The sequence below is a fragment of the Lithobates pipiens genome, unplaced genomic scaffold, assembly GCF_037356315.1.
Source record: "Lithobates pipiens isolate NorthernLeopardFrog02 unplaced genomic scaffold, aLitPip1_a1.2 Scaffold_16, whole genome shotgun sequence".
Lineage (NCBI taxonomy): Eukaryota > Metazoa > Chordata > Amphibia > Anura > Ranidae > Lithobates > Lithobates pipiens.
In genome coordinates this window covers 120,503,443-120,523,535 of record NW_027507748.1, presented here as the reverse complement: position 1 = coordinate 120,523,535, position 20,093 = coordinate 120,503,443, and the positions used below count along the sequence as shown (strand labels likewise).

Here is a 20,093-nt window from a genome sequence, read left to right as displayed (position 1 = left end):
AAACCCCTGTATTATAACTCATAATGTCATATATATTAAATAAACAGATTTCTACCTGCTCGGTTTTTAGAACTCGAACAGTAGCTCAACTTTAAATATAAATAACAGTCCCCCCAGAATCTGGACCCATATTGTGCCCCTTTTTTCATTCTTGCTGGAGGATGCCATTTGCTGAAGCCCAGAGCCCCTGAACAGCAGTAAATCATAAGGCCCCTTTCACATGGGGCTTGTCCGTGTACAGACTATGCTTTGCTCAGCAGGGATCGATCCACTGATCCCTGCTGAACAGACAGATGACAGGTCTGTCTCCACTTACTGTGCGGAGATAGACTTGTCAGAGCCCCGCTGTCATCTATGGAGATCAGATGAAAACGGACTGCCTGTAAGTTTTCATCCAATCCTATCAGATCCGATTCTCCAGATGGATGGAAAATAGGGTTTCTGTCTGGATTTCACATACAGGATCAGATACCAGCGAATGTCAGCGGACAGGTCACTGCTAACATCCGCCGCATAGAGGAGCATGGATCAGGTTCGCCTGAAAAACTGACCTGATCAAAAAGCCCATGTGAAAGGGGTCTAAAGCTGAACTTAACCCATCGATTTAACAGTTTAAAAAACAGCCACGTTACTGGAATGCCAGGATTGCTGCCAGGATTGCTGTCACATTTGCTTGTGCTCCCAGTCAAACTGGTAAACCATCAAATGACTGGTATTATAACTGATCACATGTGCAGCACCATGGCAGTTAAAAATCAGGGCTGTCAGCGGATCGGCCTCCACGGATTCAGTAGTGCCTAAAAATGGAGAGCAACTGAGCATGTGCAGAGGAGGGTGAGACAGAGGGGTTGATTTACTAAATTCAACTAGAGCAGTTGCTCCTAAGCTTAGTAAAGCTTAGTAAATGGGGTAAAGATTCACTTTGCAAAGAATACCCAATCACATGCAAGGAAAATAGAAAAAACAGCATTTTTGCTTACACGTGATTTGATGATGGAATTTAGCAGAAATTCTGCTCATTTACTAAGCTCTGGAGCAACTGCAGTTGATTTGCTTTTAATGTAATCAACCCCAGTATATTACTGGATTTTAAACAGCATAGACACTTATTTTTAATGTTTTACATAGCTATACTTGCAGTATACCCTGATGGGTTTACTTTCTCTTTCATTCCCTGCAAAGGTAAAGCATAATGGACTACTATGGATCGCATAGTAGTCCATTATGTGTCACTTACTTGACACAGGAGCCAACGATGTCACCGCTGTCTCCTGTAGTCCGGCGCATCCATCTTCTCGGTGGGTCTCGCAGCTCCGCCGCTGTCATTTGGCGAAGCCACGATGACATCACTCCCGCGCATGCGCACGGGAGCCGCCACTCACGGCATATCACCGTTGACGGCCGCACGCTCAGTGCGCCTGCGTGCCGCTGTCTACGGCGCATGCGCCGTAGACAGCGGTGCCTGTCTTTCGGCAAATATCTCCTAAACCGTGTAGGTTTAGGAGATATTTCTTGGACCTACAGGTAAGCCTTAATCTAGGCTTACCTGTAGGTCAAAGTTGGTTGTAAGGGTTTACAACCACTTTAAAGGCGTTGTAAAGGCACAAGGTTTTTTTTTTATCTTAATGCATTCTATGCATTTTAAGATTAAAAAAAAAACTTCTGTGTGTAGCAGCCACCCCAGCACCCCCATAATACTTACCTGAGCCCATCTCTGTCCAGCGATGTCCACAAATGTCTAAGCCTTCCGGGACACTCCTCCTGATTGGAGACACAGCAGTAGCATCATTGGCTCCCGCAGCTATCAATGAAAGTCAGTCAGCCAATCAGAGGAGAGAAGGGGCAGGGCCAGGTTGGGGCTCCCTGTCTGAATGGACACACAGAGCTGTGACTCGGCTCTACTGCCCCCATAGGAAGCTGCTAACTGTGGGGGCACTCGACAGGAGGGAGAGGCCAAGAGCAGCAAAGAGGAACCCCGACAAAAGAAAAGAAGGATCCGGGCTGCTCTGTGTAAAACCAACTGCACAAAGCAGGTTTGTTATGACATGTTTGTTATTTAAAAAAAAAAAAAATAGAGCTTACAATCACTTTCATTTTATGACTAAAGTTCCACTTTAAGTTTACAGCGAGTGCTGTTTATACTGCATGATAAATATAACCAAATCGTGGCAAGTAAGCAGGGTGCTTAGCACCGTGACTGCAAGCAGAGGAGCTGTTGATTTCAGTGGCCCTGCTGTTTTAACACTCTTTTTAACAACTTGGACACAGTAATCTCACTCACTGTCATCTGTGCTCCAGATTTGTTCATTGACCAATTGTCGGTAACTGATAAGTGTAACCTTACTGATAACTGATAAGATACCTGATTAGTGTAGCTCCTTGTGTTATCACAGGCTGGAGGTTTCTTAACAAACAAACCTGTACAGCCTGCAGAAGGCACCATGCCACTCTACAGTATGTGCATTTGCAAGAAAGATTTACGTTCCTAGAAATAATTACAGCTTTAAAAAAATAGTATAAAACAGTTTTAAAAATCTGATTAAAATATAAGATGCTTTATTTATCAGTGTACTAAAACACAGCAAAATATTAGTTATTAGATATCACTGCGCTAAAGCTCCACTAGTATGAATTGGAATGCAACTTTGGACACATAAAGTCTCATGGCAAGTCACAGCCCATTGATTTCAATGGCACCAGTTCCCATCTATGCAACTTTGAAAATCAGTAACTTTGAAAAGGCACCTGCAATGCTTTGATGCGATTTTTGATGTGACTTTGATCCAGTGTCACCCATCTGAAAGATTCTAAAGAGATATATATATATATATATATATATATATATATATATATATATATATACATACATCCCCCCCATAGCAAGAGGCTTGCTTCTGGGGGCACTTGGCAGGGAGGAGGAGCCAGGACCGCTGGCGGGGGACCCAAAAAGCAGAGGATCAGGGCTACTCTGTGCAAAGCCATTGTAAGTATAACATGTTTGTTATCTTTATTTTTTTACAAAAATTACAACCTTTACAATCACTTTAATCTGGTCTGGACATCTAAGCTTCATGGCAGGTACACATGGGTCGAATATTGGCTGAAATCAGCTGGTACAGTAGAAACCGCCCAGCTTTCGGCCCATGTGAACAGCTGCCTGTCCGACATCTCATGACCGGCTTCTGTTGAACAAGCGTGATAGAAAAGCAACATCCAACTGGCTTCCCGCCAGCCCTGACCAGTGTGTTCTGGCAAAGGGGCTGGGGAGATCGCTGTACTAATATCACTTGTGTTAATACAAAAATCTGTCAGATTTTTTTCATTCGGCCGGCTGGGTTGAACAAAAAAACCTTATAGCGTGTACCAAGGTTAACATGTTACTAAACCCATAACAGTAAAATCAGTCTGTATATGCAGTAAAGCATGCTTACTCACTGTGGAACCCAAAGGTTTAATCCTCTGCATTGTGTAAAAAGGCTGTTTGATCCTGTCTTCTCTGATCCTCCCCCTTCTTCCACATTCCCCAATCCATCTCTTGATAGAACAGAGCCCTGGGGGCACTCTGCACATGCTCAGTTTGGTGTGTATTGCTAGAACGTTTTTTGTTTTTCTTGGGAGGCTGCACGTGATCGGTACAGGGCAAATCAGAACTGCCCAGATAGAGAGTCAGGAGTCATGCAGCCTCAAAGGACAGTCAGAATAGAATGAAAACTCCTCCTACAAGCTTTAATCAGACACTCTGGTATACTGCTCATGAGAAAAGGTATTTAGCAGTTTATTTTTACTAAAATAATTGCATTTCCATGTTTTGTGTACTGTGGGAGACCAGATATAGTGAATGCAGGGTCCTGGGTTTAGTAACACTTTAAGGGTGAATTCACACTATCTGTTGCCTGGTGTGGTAGTGTGTCGCAAAAAAATGTGACATTCAGCACATCACGTGTCTCTTTTTTTTTTTTTTTGTACAAACTTTACTTTATTCATGCCACTGTATAGCAGCTTGATGCACTGCCATACAGTAACACACAATACTGTATGGTGCACTGCAATAAAATGCAGAATGCCTGCATTTTATGGCAGCACGTTACAGTGATAAACTGTATTGCAAAATCAATTACAATAATATTCTGAAATTATATCCACAGGAAAACAGGACTTCTGGTTATTGCTCCATCTGGCAATGAAGAGTTTGAATCAATATGTAAAAATATGGAACAAAAGGAAATACAATGGGAAAGGTTCACCAAGGACCAGCTAATGGCTAAATATCCTGAATTTATTCTGAATCCCGGAGAGGTTGCTTGTTGCGACAATAATGCCGGAGTTCTGTACGCAGACAAGGCGCTGAGAACTGTGCAGGTATCTCTTCCCTCCCCAGTAGTGCAGATATATCTATTAGTTGTTTGAAATGGCTCTGTATGTATAGATAATTATACACCTTTTTACAAACTCATAAACAAAGCTTTTCATGTTTCCATTTGGGTACAAGCTTAGAAGTTCCTGATAATTAGATTAGATAATGATTAAATATATTTACTCACAAGAAGAAAAAAAATCTAATTTTCTGTGCAGACATGTCTTCATTCTACAGAGAGCATGCATCCAAAGTGTGAAATTGCCTTGTTCATAAATAGTTCTTTGTTTTACGGTGGAGGGAGCACCATAACTCTTTAGGGGCTGCAGGAAACAGTGTGCTTCTTCAGCCAGCAAAAATATGGAGCTGTTTAAGCATGTTTACATTTTAATGGGTTTATACCTAAGCCCCCATGCAAATAATAGGTGATGCTCACTGCAATTTCACTGAAGCATACACTACCAATTATCAGTAATTTAATCAAAGTGGGACTTCATCCATTTTTATATTTCAGATACGTACTGTAAGTAGAGAAAAGCTAGAAACTCTATGTTGTATTGCTGTCTGCATCCCCATTGAAGAGGTTATCCCTTATTACTTGTGTAGCACCCTCCAAGATAGGTTTTACAAATTGTATATAGTTCTTGGCTTTTCTGCTTAAAGCGTAGATCAAACCAAAATAGTAACTTCCGCTTTTCCAGTTCCCCCCCCCCCCTGCGGTGTCACATTTGGTACCTTTCAGGGGGGAGCAGATACCTGTCTAATACAGGTATGCTCCCAATTCCTGCCATAGACACCCGAGCCACCCGCGGGTATCTACGCCACTTCCGGTGCCTTCTCCGCCCAAACCCCCCCCCCCCCCCCACTGTCTTCTGGGAGACACACAGGTCCCAGGAGACAGCAGGGACCAGTGGGATAGCACAGTGCGAGTCGCACATGCGCAGTAGGGAACCAGGAAGTGAAGCCTCAAGGCTTCACTTCCTGATTCCCTTATCGAAGATGGTGGTGGGATAGATTAGCTTCGGGTGCCGACATCACGGGCACCCTGGACAGGTAAGTGTCCTTATTTTATACTGCAGCTGCTGACTTTAAAAAAAAAAAATTGGCGGAACTCCGCTTTAACAGAGAAGTAGGCAGACAAATATATGTGCTGTCTGCTTAACAGAGAGCAGTGATTGATGAATGAGGTCTGCTCAGTGTGCTCTGGGTGCAGGCCATGCTGTCTTGATGTTTTACACTGATCCAATTGCAAGAAGGCATATTGGACAGTGGGAGGAAACCTAGCAGATGAGAGCATGGATGCAGATGCAGCACTGGCCAATTAGAAGGGGATATGCTCCATGGAATGCTAGGTGCCTGTATTTAAGTCTGAGGAGCACATGGGCTCAGTGGGGAGAAGGCGGCTGCCTTTCCCCAGCGTAAAGGTCATTTGGCCCCAGATTGCAGATGTGAGGGCCTGAAGCCTGTAAGCTACAACTAAGGGTTCCTGTGCTAGAGATACTGGGGTGCTTCTGGCTGCTTTGCACATGCTCTAAGCTGTTCTCTGGTCCTAGACATGTGAAGTATTGCAACCCTACTATCTTCTCTGTACAGGCTTGGGTTAAATTACAATGGAAGTTACTCACTCAGTCCCTTTTAGTAGTTTCTTGAATCCAAGAGGCTGCTGTATGGGCACACTGTTATACAAGCGGAGTCTTGCTTTCAGAATGGCTTTAGCTAAGACTAGCTGAGGCTGATAAAGGGTGCAAGGTTTCCAGCTATTTCTTCTCTCTTCGTCTCCTGGCCTTCCTTATCCCTAGGGGCATAGCACGGGGGTCCCCTCCAAACCCTGGACTCTGCCCTCCTGACTGCCAGGCTTCTGAGTATTTATGGAGTGTTTCCCCACCTACTGAACCTTGCCTCCTCAGGGATTGGTGGGAACTCCATAAATGTTCAGGCTTCAGCCTCTGTTCCTCCACCCTCTAAGTTCTAGAAACTATCCATTGAATTTTAAAAGCCAGGGAAAGGTAACAGCAATAGCCTTGAAGCACTGCACAGTCTAAAATCAAATATACCCCTGCTTCTCTGCATATAGAGGAGCCAACTTAATTTACGTACACTTATTAACACTTAGGGCGTTACAAACCTAGAACTTTGCATTCCAGTGTTTCTCTTTTGTTTTTATACAGGAACAATTTCAGCGAATGGGTGGAGTGATTCAAGATGGGCAAAAGGTAAAGAATATTAAGCCGGGGCAAGTGGTTACAGTGACAACTACCTCTGATATCTATGAAGCGGAAAATATAGTGATCACAGCAGGACCATGGGCCCAGAAGGTCCTTTCTCCCATTGGCCTTGAGTTACCATTAAAGGTAAGAGTGGCATACAGGACAATATTAAGCAGTGGTTAGTAAATATTTGTAAAGGGAAATGACTGAAAATACTAGGTGACTGGTGTCAAAGTCCTGAGATAAACAATACATGTGATCTACATGTATTCACTTGGTTTTCCAGAGCCAACCACCTACAATAGCCAGTTATTCATCTAAACCAAATACCACTAGGTGGCATAATACTGGGGAGCATTTTCATAAACCAGTTTATAATCAACAAATCTAATATTCACTCATTAAATGCTCTTTATTTCAATCGCAGTGTTTTCTACATTCACTGCATAAAATAGATTTATCATCCAAGATTTTTTTCTGAATTGGTCTGCATTGTTACTGCTGGAAATTTGCAGGGGCACATGCGACAGAATGGCTATGGGGAGAAAAACAAGTTGCGCCAAAAACTAAGTGCAGCAGAAGATGCAACAAATGGTATATTTAATGAAAATCAGCCAAATGGCTACTCACACTATAATAAAGATCAATAGGCATGTAACAGTATAATACTGTGGTCACTCAGTGGGTCCCCGGTGGATGGTGGTGTGTAAATGTTAACACGAGAGGAGAGAAACAACTGGCCAGACATCCAGCTTGTCATCTCGGAACCAGAGTCACATCAGAAGTGACGTCAGAACATGGGGATAACTTTTCAAAGCTTCTTCATCGGATCTAAATGGCTATTGGTCTAAACAGTCTATACAGAAATTCACATGGAACCTGGACAAAAGGCAATATAACCTATTGTGAGAAAACATCTTTTGCTGCACTTAGATTTTGGCGCACTTTGTTTTTCTCCCATTGTTCTTCCAGAGACTGCTTTGCTCTCAAGGGAGCTGCCACTAATGCTGCATACGTATACTTCCTGGACTTTATAGACTTTTAGTTGTGTTACCAGTGTGTTTCGGTACCCTCTTGTGTGCCATTCTGTTTTTGTCTGGCAGAATGGTTATTTAATGCAGGTCTAATGTATATATGCAGTTGCTAGAAAAAGTATGTGAACCCCTTAGAATAAGCTGTTTTTCTGCAGAAATTTGCTATCAAATGTGATCTGATTCTCATCTAAGTCACAACAATAGACAAACATAATGTGCTTAAGCTGATAACAAGCAATTCTAATTTCTTGTGTCTTTACTGAACACACTCATTAAGAATTAACACTGCTGGAGGAAAATGTAAATGAACTTTTGGAGTTAATAGCTGGTCATCATTTTGACTGGGCGCCCACTTCTAGGAAGAGTAGTCACAGTATTAGACTCTCTCTTTTTGTAGACAATTGATTTAATTGTCGACTGGTAAATGTTTAAACAGTTTGAGATTGATTTGTATCCCTATACAGCTTTATGCAGATCCACTACTCTTGATCAGATGTCTTTGGAGAGCTCCTTTTTGTGAGATATGGCTCACATCAGCTGATGCTTCTTATAAACAGCAGTCTTAAAATGTTTGACTGTCTTTAATCAATCAAAATAGCTCTATACCACACCTCCAAACTCATTTCATTTAATGGACTCCAGGTGTGCAAGACACTAATTAGCCTCCATTGAAGTAATTCGTCTACGGCTTCACTTACTTTTACCTCTGGCATTGTGGCTGTTTAATGGGTGTGTTCAATAAAGATAGATAAAAAAATGTTTAATTGTTTGTGTGTTAACAGTTTAAGCACATTTTGTTTTTCTATTGTTGTCACTTTTTTTTATAAATTACTGCAGAAAATCTGTTAATTCCAAGAGGTTCACATACTTTTTCTTGCCACTGTAAGTATAACTATACTCAAACAATTTTTACATGAATTAAAAATTCTCCCAAAAGCCAGCAGGCAGTGGAATAGTGTTCTTTCTTTCCATTTAATAAACCAGATGATTTTTGAAAAGAGAAATGCAGTTAAAAGATTTCTGGAACTGTCAACCTCCCTAGGGTGATATATATCATTGCAATGTTAGAAGCTCCTCCACTAACAAACAGCTCATATCTTTCGCTAGGTCCTTTTCCAGTGGCCCTGAATTTCTTTCTAACTAACCATACAGAACCCAAGTGGTGTTTTCCTGTCAATTTCCATCTACCTTTAGGGATTATTTTTCCCTTTATATGAACGTTCTTCATATAAAAACAACAGGGTCATTTATCTACAACAGTGCTGGATGAGGCAATAGCAGGCAGTAAAATACTGTGGCCATGCTGTAGTTAGAAAGTTTTGCTGTGACGATTGATTTCATATGGTGCAGCATGGTCCTGCCACAATATAAAAGCCGTTTTTCCACTTTTCCACTAGCCATGTTATTATTACATATTCATCCTCTGCCCTGGTAAATGATTTGCCTTACACCAATTTTTTTTCTTTTGTCTTTTGCCATCCAATAAATGGAACACATATTAATGGGTAAATCTAAGGTGTAGCACAGTAAATACAAACTATGGAACCTGAATGTACCAGCTCAGAGTGATTCAAAAGATGAAAGATCATCTCTGAATAATAACTATAGATTGTTGTGCACAAAATAGATTTTTGCACAAGGGGGCACGTGATTGAACTCCCTCTTAGTAATGCCCTTCCTCCATTTAATCCATATATATTTTGCAGTGGATCTTTTGTCTGCACACATTTTGGCATCTTTGGAATTGGTGTGAGGTTATATAAGGGGATGGATTTTCCAGATCATCAGAAAAGAAACATATGCAGTGGGGCAAGTTTAAGTATAAACAGTTATCAGTGCCAGGACAAGGTCTTCTGCATCCAATGCAAAGATGCCAAACAAACAGTGCCTAGGCCAGCATAGGGTGCCAAAATGACAGCTGCTGTCCGCCAGCCCTAAGGTCACCGCTGAACGAGGTGGAAAGGGGGTTGCTGTGATATAGTTAGACAGTATATAATTTACCAAAATATTTGCTTTCATCTCAGAACTAAGGTAGCTCATCGAAAGATCACATTTTATTTTATGATTTTTCTCTTTAATAAAGGTACTAAAATTATATTTATGGTACAAAAATATGCTATTATAGTGCCACAAAAACCAATGCCCTGTACACAGGACCGGTTTTCCCGTCGGGTTAAACTCTAAGTTCTGTTGAAACTGTCTTGTGTACACACAATCACACCAAAGTCCGATCGTCAAGAACATGGTGACGTACAACACGAACGATGGGACTAGAAAAAGGAAGTTCAATAGCCAGTAGCCAATAGCTTCTGTCTCGTACTTGCTTCAGAGCATGCGTTGTTTTTGGTCCGTCGGAACAGCATACAGACGAGCGGTTTATCCCGATAGGAACTGGTTCCGTCGGAAATATTTAGAACGTGTTCTATTTCTCGGTCCCTCAGAATTTTCGAAAAAAAAAAAGTCCAATGAGGTATACACACGATCGGAATATACGATGAAAAGCTTCCATTATACTTTTACTGTCAGGCATTCCGCTCGTGTATTCGTGGCATAGGTGTATATTTGAACACAAAAAAAAATTAACTACTGCATTTATCGGCGTATAACACGCACTTTTTCCCCCTTAAAATCAGGGAAAAATCATGGGTGCGTGTTATATGTTGATCCCCCACCGTTTCTAACCTTTTCTGCCACTCTTGGCGGCTTTCGTCTATTTTTGGCCGTTCTCTGCTATTTTTGGCCACACTCGGGCATTCTTGGTGGCTTTTGGAAAGCCGAAAGCCACCGGGAATGTCCGAGTGCAGCCACAAATAGGCAAGAATGGCCGAAAATAGCCAAGAATGGCCGAAAATAGCCGAGAACACCAGAGTGCGGCCAAAAATAGCCAAAAGCCGCCGAGAACGGCCGAGAAATACTGAGCGCCGCCGAGATACACAGGACATCCGCTCTGTATCTCTGCGGCGCCCTTTTTAAACAGCAAAGACACTGACAAGCCTGCAAATAACTGACAATGCTGAAAATAACTGACAAGGCTGAAAATGACTGACAAGGCTGCAATGGAAGGTTGCAAATGACTGACGAGGCTGCAATGCAAGGCTGCAAATGACACTGACAAGGCTGCATTGATGGGCATTTAAATGTAAGTTCTTTTCCCTCCTAAAAGTTTTTTTTTTTATTACCATGGGAGAGCTGGTTTGACAGCCTGGTCATGCAGAGATGCAGAGGCAAGAAAGGCTCCAGCCCCAACCCCAGCTTAACCTCCCCCAATGAATGTTTCTACAACTGCTTTAGGCTCATTTTATCCAGCGGTGTCTTTTCAAACAGTGCTTTTGAAAAGACATTATATAAATGTGATAATATATCTCAGCTTATTCTAGACTGTAATTTCGATATTTGTGCAAATTTGGTAACTTCTGTTTATGCTTTTCTTAAAATGAGGTGCACTCCTTTTTGTTCTTTTTTTTAGAGATATACTTTTTTTCTTACTACTTCTTTGCATAAAATGCTTCACAATACTTTATTGTTTAAGTTAAAAAGCTCTTCCTGCTCTCACACTCCAGAGCTCTATACTTGCATAAATGAGTAATGGCCACGACCTCCAGCACAGGTATTCTCACATAGTGGCTGGGGACAGTAGGACAAAATGCGTGATCAGGGGCCTGTTCGTTTATAGAGTATACTGGGAAACTCTGGTGTCTGCATAATCATTATGATACTGCATACCTCCCAACCGTCCCAGATTTCACGTGACCATCCCGCGATTTGAAGTAAGTCTCGGGGTCCCGTGGATCTGGGCTGGAGTCCCAGAACCCAGGGCTGGAACACGTTCCAGCCTTGGGCTCCACTCCATAATGGTATCCTCAATAGGTGCAATGTGTGCTCTCACAGACAGCTCCAAGTAAGGATTCCTGGGAGAAGATTTACCCGGCAATCTCTGCTTCCCCCTCCTCAATGCAGTCACCGGTAGTTAGGACTGCCGGCGTCCTAGCAACCAATGACATAATTTACACGCAACTCATAGCTATGCCCCCTCTTTCGGCCCCAATCCTGCCTCTCAGTTGTCATCATGTTGGCTCTCAGCAGCCCCAATCCCATCTGCTGGTGGACCCATTCACTGGCTCTCAGCAGCCCTAATCCCATCTGCCAGTGGCTCTGATCCCACCCCTTAACAGCCCCAATCCTGTCTGTCAGTGGCTCCTGAAAGGTAAGAGCAACTGAAATTGTCACACAGAAGCACTCCACCTGCTTGGCCCACATTTGCTGTTGGGTGCCATGGGTCCTGGCGTCACAACTGCCCACATTGCTGCCCTTACATTGGGGATGCCAGAGGTGTCTTCCTTCCCCCGCCTGTCAAGATTGTAGCATGGAGTGGAGTGAAGTACTGTAAAACTCCTCCTCCGCTCTATGCTACAGCCCCGACACTCTGAGTGTCAGTGGTACTATGCTTAAAAAAGCACAAGGATACATACCACCCTGCATTTGTGGAGGAGCTGGGGGGGACACTAATAAGAGAGGAGGGGGAAATTGGTGAGAGAGCTGGGGGGCATTAGTAAGAGAAGAAGGGGGAATTGGTGAGAGAGCTGGGGGGCTTTAGTAAGAGAGGAGGGGGTATATGGTGAGAGACCTGGGCGGCATTAGTAAGAGAGGAGGGGGCATTGGTGAGAGAACTGGGGGGAAATTAGTAAGAGAGGAGGGGGAGCATTGGTGAGAGAGCTGAGGGGGCATTAGTAAGAGAGGAGGGGGGGAATTGGTGAGAGATTGTTGGGGGGCATTAGTAAGAGAGGAGGGGGAATTGGTGAGAGATCTTTGGGGGGCATTAGTAAGAGAGGAGGGGGGAATTGGTGAGAGAGTTTTGGGGGAGCATTAATAAGAGAGGAGGGGGGAATTGGTGAGAGAGCTGGGGGGGCATTAGTAAGTGAGGAGGGGGGAATTGGTGAGAGATCTGAGGGGGGCATTAGTAAGAGAGGAGGGGGGAAATGGTGAGAGAGCTGAGCGGCATTAGTAAAAGAGGAGGGGGCATTAGTAAGAGAGGAGGGGGAGCATTGGTGAGAGAGCTGGGGGGGGCGTTGCTGAGAAAGCTAGATGGGGCACTGGAGAGAGAGCTGGAGGGGCATTGGTGAGAGAGCTGGGGGGCATTGGTGAGAGAGCTGGGTTTTGTTTAATCACACCCCGTAAGCCCCTCCCACTATTACAACTTTGGCCACACCCACATTTTGCCATTACGTGCGCCACAGCTCACTTACTCCCTCAATTGTTCCTCACTCTGAAGTCCAAAAGTTGGGAGGAATGATATTGCTATAAGAAAAGGTAGAGGTAAGACTATAAAAAATGAGGCCGTTAATACAGTAGTATCCACAGTAACTGACTTCAATTGAGCTTTAAAATATTTTAAATATATGTAATACAAGGTCAAATTAATACATTTTGTGCCACAGCTGACAAGTAAAAAAAAGTGAATAGCATTTTACTAGCTTGTCTCTGTGGCCCTGTTAAGCTGTAATCACATGCCCTGCGTGACAGGACCCTGAAAATCCACTTTATTAGCATATCACAGCAGTCCTCACCAGCAAGGTAAATGCTGATGCTGTGCTAAGATTTATTCCTACAGCTTCTACTTTAGCGCATCCCATAAACATTAACCCAGTTGGCTTTGTTCAACATTGAATTGCTCTTAATAAATTATATGTGAACATATATGTGAAGGACAAGCTCCACTGGCATGTGTGTTTGCTGAGGCTAGTAGTGAGTCTGACTAGTAATACTTGCTAACCATTGAACTTCAGCAACTATCAGCTTCAAGCTTCAACATCTAGCAAATAGGGCTCTTTACAGAGATTCTAAAAAGGTTGGAGCGCAATAATGAATTGTGGAATCCTTGTTAACCTCTTAATTGTAAAGCAGCATCTTCAAACTCTGGTCTGGTTGAGTGTTTATAGCAGGGATATGCAATTAGCGGACCTCCAGATGTTGCACAACTACAAGTCCCATAATGCCTCTGGGTGTCATTCTTGTGGCTGTCAGAGTCTTGCTATGCCTCATGGGACTTGTAGTTCTGCAACAGCTGGAGGTCCGCTAATTGCATATCCCTGGTTTATAGAATTCCCCTGAATGTATTTGTGCTACATATTGCATTTATATATAAATCACTTTCTGGTCCATAGTAAATCTCTTTTCTTTGCAAAGATGGGATATAAATAGGGTGGGTGTTTCATGAAAACTGAAGGGAGTTTGGTGAATTCAAAGTAAAATCTGGAAATATGAGTGTTTGGATTATGTGTATTTTATAGTGGTGTTCCATTTTTTTTTTAAATAATAAACATACTTACCTGCTTTGTGCAATGGTGTTGCACAGAGCAGCCCTGAACCCCCTCTTTTTGGGTCCCCTGCCATTGCTCTGGGCCCCTCCTCTTCTCAGTGTGCCACCATAGGAAGCCGCTTTCTTTGCTGATGCACCTGTGGGCTCGCTCACAAGCCAGAATGTGTTGCTAAGTCTCCCCTCAGTGCTCCTGGTCAAACTACAGCCACATATCTACACAGCGGCAGCAGCCCCAAAGCCCCGAAGCCCCAACCCTACTCCTACTTCCAGGCATGTACTGGCCATCATGACCACCGGGAGTCTCCTGGTCGGCCGATGGCTCAGTGACAGCTGGTCCAGTGCTGTGTCTTGACCAAGGGAGCTTTGCCATTGTCCCCGTCCGGTCTGTAATTTTCGATGGACAGAAACAAGGCAAGCTCCTGTGTTGATCCAGCCACTGTCATTCACCCTCCTGTGTTGATCCACCCGCTCTCCCTCCTCTCCCCAGGCCTCTTGGTTTATTCCACATCTCTGCTTGGCTCAGGGGGCGGAGCAAGTACACTGAAGGACTCACCTCAGCTTGGCTCGGGGGCAGTCCACTGAAAGGATCGGCTCAGCTCGGCTATGGGGGCGGGGCGCGCCACTTAAGGGCTCGGCTTGGCGTGGGGGATGGGGTGGTCCGCTGAACCAGTGCGGGCAAAGGCACCTTTTTCACAAATTTAAAACAATCTGCAAGAAGGGGGAGTGGGAGGAGAAGAGGATCCATTACGGCCTTCAGTGCCCTGGACTGCACCAGAAACTTTAGGTCAGTGCAACGCATGACCGCTCCATGCCACAGACAGACTGCCCTGCCACTGCCATCTGCTGAAAAGAATCTGCAGGGGACACTGATGTAAGAGGGGAGTAGGGACCCTAAGATAAGGGGACCACTGATATAAAAGTTCCCCCTTATATCAGTGCCCTTGCTCCCCTCTTACATCAGTAAGAGGGGAGCCCCCCTTACCATTGTATGTAAACACACAAATCCCGGCTCTTTCAGGGGAGTAGAGACAGATTATGTGTTCATACTAAGTATAAACACAGATCTGTCATTTCCTCCAGTCAGTCCCACCCCCCCTACAGTTAGAACACACCTAGGGAACACAGTTAACCCCTTGATCAACCCTAGTGTTAACCCCTACCAGTGACATTTATACAGTAATCAGTGCATTTGTATAGCACTGATCCCTGTATAATTGTCAATGGTCCCAAAAATGTCAGAAAAAATGTGGAAAAGTAAGTATACCAGAGTAGCCAGACTAACCCACTCCCAGCGCTTATAGTAAAATTCCAAGATGTATAAAATTATAGCAGCTACTATAAACAAACAGATATAAAATACAATATGCTAATTAAAACCAGCATTAGCAGCGCTTCAAAGTTCAAATAAACATAAAGTCCATTAATCCAGTAAATCTGTGTAATCAAAAAGCGATCAAAACAGTTCATCCATATGTGTCCCAAATGGCATAAATCCTTATTATTTGACCGCTGCCACACCTTGTGCGTTATCCCCCTTTAGCATATTGTATTTTAGGTCCCAAAAATGTATCAAAATCTGTCTGCTGCAATATCACAGTCCCGATAAAAAATCGGAGATTGCCGCCATTACTAGTAAAAAAAAGTAAATAATAATAAAAATGCCATAAATATATTCCCTATTTTGTAGACACTATAACTTTTGCCCAAACCAATCAATATACGATTAGTGCATTTTCTTTTACCAAAAATATGTAGAAGAATACATATCAGCCTCAACTGAGAAAAAAAATTGTTTTTTTGAAAATAAATGTGGGATAATTATTATAGCAAAAAGTAAAATATAGATGTATATGATTCCGTGCAAAGGAAGAAAAAAATATGTATTAAAAGATAATACCAGCAGAAAAAAAAAGTTTAAGTGTGTGAAATGTGGAAAAAAATGAGAATCAAATGAACTGCTGCCTCTACTAATTACTCCCACCCGGGTAAGGTAAATGGTAAGAAAAGAAAAAATGAAGTAGGTGTGGTGCTGTTCATTAATAAAAATAATGCAAATTTTTTTTTAATGTTAGTGATATGATAATAATAATACTAAAAATTAATAATATCCAGTGATTCAAAATTGAAATACTATGATCAAATATGCTCACATACCACTATACCAAAATAACAACTAATAATAGTATATAAATATAAAGGTAAATTTGATATACAATCATGTGCAAATGTGTGCATACAAATAGTGAACATAAAATCGAGATGCAAAATATGAATGCAATCAAAATATGAAAATCGCATTGCATTGAGCAATTGGTGTCCAATAAAGTGATTTGTGCTGGTGAAAAAATATTAGGATAACGCTGATCAAATTTCCTCTTCAGGAGGTGAACACGCAGCATACGTGAGTTATCCGTGCTCCTATTATGACTGCACTCCCTAGAATTTTCTTACCCGCTTGGGGTATAAGGCATTCACAGTATTGTCCACGTCATAGAACTCTGAGAGCTGACCAACCTGAGGTATTTTGGTAACGTTCCACTCCTTACTGTCCTACATCCATGATTCAAAACGTATCTTTTGCTTTAGTCTTATGTCCTTACGGAGTGGCCCCGCTCCTCTTCTGGGGTCCCTTAGCGGTGATCCTCCCTGCATCGAGTGCACCCTCGGAGGCTCGCATTCCAAGGGGACACCCGTGTGGGCGCACTCCCGAGTCCTCCTGCTGCGTCCATTGACACAGACAGCAGGATTTGCCCCTGTCCCCCGACTCCCGTGTCACTGGATTTGATTGACAGCTGTGGGAGCCAATGGCTATCAATCTATCCAATGAGGTCACGAGACAGTGGCTGGAGCTGCTGTGCTCGTCCCTGTCGATGGAACGGTTCAGGTAAGTAAAAAGGGGGTCTGGGTGGCTCGATGGGAGGCCCCTCCCTCCTGCCGAGTGCCCCCACAGCACGCAGCTTGCCAAGGGGACACCAGAGCCAAGTTGCTGCTCTGAACATCCATTCAGACACAGAGCCGTGGTTTGGCCTGCCCCCTCTCTCTCCTTATTGGCTCACTGACTTTAATTGACAGCAGTGGGAGTCAATCGCGCCCCGCTGCTATCTCAGCCAATAAGGAGGGGAGTCCCGGATAGCCGAGGCTCTTGTGTAACATCGCTAGATAGAGATGGGCTCAAGTAAATATTAGGGGGGCTGCTGCACAAAGAAGTTTTTTTTTCTATTTTAAAGCATAGAATGCATTAAGATAAAAAAACCTTCTAACTTTGGAACCACTTTAACAACTGTGAAAATGAATTCAGCCACTACATCTAATGTTTGGTAAGCTGCAATATGTTAAATTTTGATTTTGGGTTTAATACCGCTTTAATTCTACTTTAAACTCAAAATATTCTACAGTGGAGTTCCAGTTATACATTTTCCATGTTTGCTTTTCTCCTTTAGTCATTTTAGCAAAATGTTGTGTCCAAATGTAAAGTAAATAACCCCTATGACATTCGAATACTAAAACATAAAACCAATCAGTTAGAATGTGTGTGTGGGTTGCAGTATAATTGCATTGCAGAATCTTGGATTTATGAACAATTAGCGATGATTATAAAGTTGCTTGACATTTAACATTGGGAATAGAGGCCATTGTGCGCCGTCTCAGTAGCAGGCATAAGGCATAGACATAATGCTTGTTATAGTAATTAGATAATCACTTCATGAGCAATGCTGATATTATGTTAATGTTTGTGTAGATGAGGGCACTCAGAGACAAATACAAACATATTGCAGCTCAGTTTATCTCACCCTATGAACAATGCTTCAAGTAGTTCCATCTGCAGAACTTCATACATATGCTAGTAGACTGGCAATGCAAGCCAGTGGTGATGTACACAGTAAACAGAATTTAATTCATATTTAAACAGAATTGTTCCTGCCATGAGAGAAGGTGAAAACATTTTTTTTAGGTGGCAGCGGGCATATTGAGCACCTCTGTGAAATGTGAAGAAATTTCCATATAGTGCCACCTACACAAAATGTATCAACGCCAAAATGGTGAGAGAGGAAATATATTAACTGAATTTATTTAAAGGAACCCTGCACTGAGAAAATACACGGACTGCCATAGGTCAACTCTCATTTCATTGTCTCTTTGTCATTTTGAGCCAAAGGATTTAATACTTTTTGAGCCATATACCTAGAGAAAGCAGCTCTGATTCTTCTCCGACTAGCTTCATGCTTATAGGGGTCAGTGACGCAAAGTATTGAGGCCAGAGGTAGGAAGGCAGCTGGCATTTTCATGAATTCGCAGTGACAGCCTTCAAATTTCGGTTCTAGTTTAATTTAATTGAGCAGCTTAATATGAAATGCATTCTATTATTATTACAATCACAAAGAAAAATTCACAAACATTAAATGCATTAAAAGAAACATTTATTAGCAATGGATTTTGTCAAAATAAAAGGTATATTAATTAAGATAACATTATGTGTACTGTAATTGTGCTGTCTCCCTCTACATTGTAAAGCGCTGTGTAAACTGTTAGGTGCTATATAAATCATTATTAATAATATAATAATAATAATAATATTTGTAATGTGTATACAAATATTGGCAACCCACTCAATATTCATTGAATTTACTACTATAAACCGAAATGTGTATAGAGTTTGCATGTTCGCCCTGTACTCGCATGTTTCCTCCAGATACTCCAGGTTCCTCCAACACTCTAATGATATGCTAATAGGTTAATTGGCTCCTGTTTCAAGCTTGCCATAGATGCCTCATCTGTGCCATAGGGCTTTTTTGGAGAAAAAAAATGAACGGATTGCCCCATCCACACATGCAATTCTTCCCGCTGTGCCATTTTATTCTGACAGTAGGACTCCTGCATTGTCAGAATACACTGATCAGTGATTGAAGTCTCCAAGCACTGATCAGCAACAGTTTTCCAACAGAAACGGGCATAGATGGATCGAAATTCGGCTGGTCCCTGCTGAATCTGGCAAATTTCGATCCATCTGAGGGCAGCCTAAATTGGCCCTAGTAGGCTTATGTATGTATGTACTTTTTTTGCACCCTAAACAAAACTACTTACATTCCGACGGGACAGGTGAGGGGCAGTATGACAGGAGGGGGGACAATGGAGCAGGTGCGGGGCAGCCATATGGGCCATAAAGCAGAATCACATCCCTGTCCAGAGCTCCGCCGATATCCTGCAGGGGTCATCCATCCAGACAGGGCCAGCTCTTCCATACCAAACCAATATGTCCTCTATGGAGGGGGCTGAGGCTGGAGGTTCCTCCCTTCCAAATCCAGGCACTCACTGTATGATCGGGACATCTCTGCTAGGATGGGAGCTGGCTCCTCCCCGTTGCCTGTGCAAGTGGTTGCCTGGCTGGGGATTGTACTGCCCCCCCCCCCATCCTGGTGCAGAAAGGCAACTGCTTAAGCCACCTAATGGAAGCAACAGCTCTGGATGCGCCCTAGGCGGCAGTGTTCCTTACACAGCTGCCTAGTTTGCCTAGCGGTAGCGTTGGCCCAGGTGAGATAAGGACCTTAGATTGTAAGCTCCTTAAGGGCAGGACTGAAGTTAATGTGCAATATGTAAATCACAGTGTAAGTTGCTCTGTACAAAAGGCTGGACAAAATATAGTAAATATATGCTATTGGTCACTATGGTCCATTATAGTTTCCATAGTCACTGCACTTTGCACTGCCTGCAGAAAAAAAAAAAAAAAATATATATATATATATATATATATATATGTATATAATGTGAAGATATAAAAATACAGAATAAAATGATTTACATTCTATGTGCAATCTTCAGATAGTGGTGCTTTTTGCAGTCTCTGTGTTTCTGTTTTGAGCTGATTAACTGATGTTATGTATCCTATTAACACCCTGCACACACCGAGGACAAGCACTGTACATAGAATATTAAGTGGAGTAAAAGTAGGGGAATTTACTACATTTATAAAAGTCATTCATGTCAAGTCTGGTTGCATTATGCCTTTTACATTAAAACTATTGCTGAATAATTGTGCCTTACATCTCACTTACCGAAATTTAAGATGAGTGAAATGAAAAAAAAAGCACATTTTATGCCATTTTCACACATGACTGATTTTCAATACATTTCCTGCATTATCTATTTAAACGTCTGCCTGGTACGACAAATTCTGTGAAACATTT

At 42.6% G+C, this 20,093-nt stretch overlaps 1 protein-coding gene across 1 annotated transcript in view; it reads left to right on the top strand.

The window, feature by feature from the left end:
• PIPOX (pipecolic acid and sarcosine oxidase) overlaps positions 1-20,093 on the top strand; it is a 135,158-nt gene that overhangs the window by 92,736 nt on the left and 22,329 nt on the right. The window contains exons 3-4 of the mRNA XM_077480388.1: positions 4,146-4,359; positions 6,523-6,705. Coding sequence (XP_077336514.1) covers positions 4,146-4,359; positions 6,523-6,705 — 397 coding nt within the window. The remainder of the gene's footprint in view (positions 1-4,145; positions 4,360-6,522; positions 6,706-20,093) is intronic.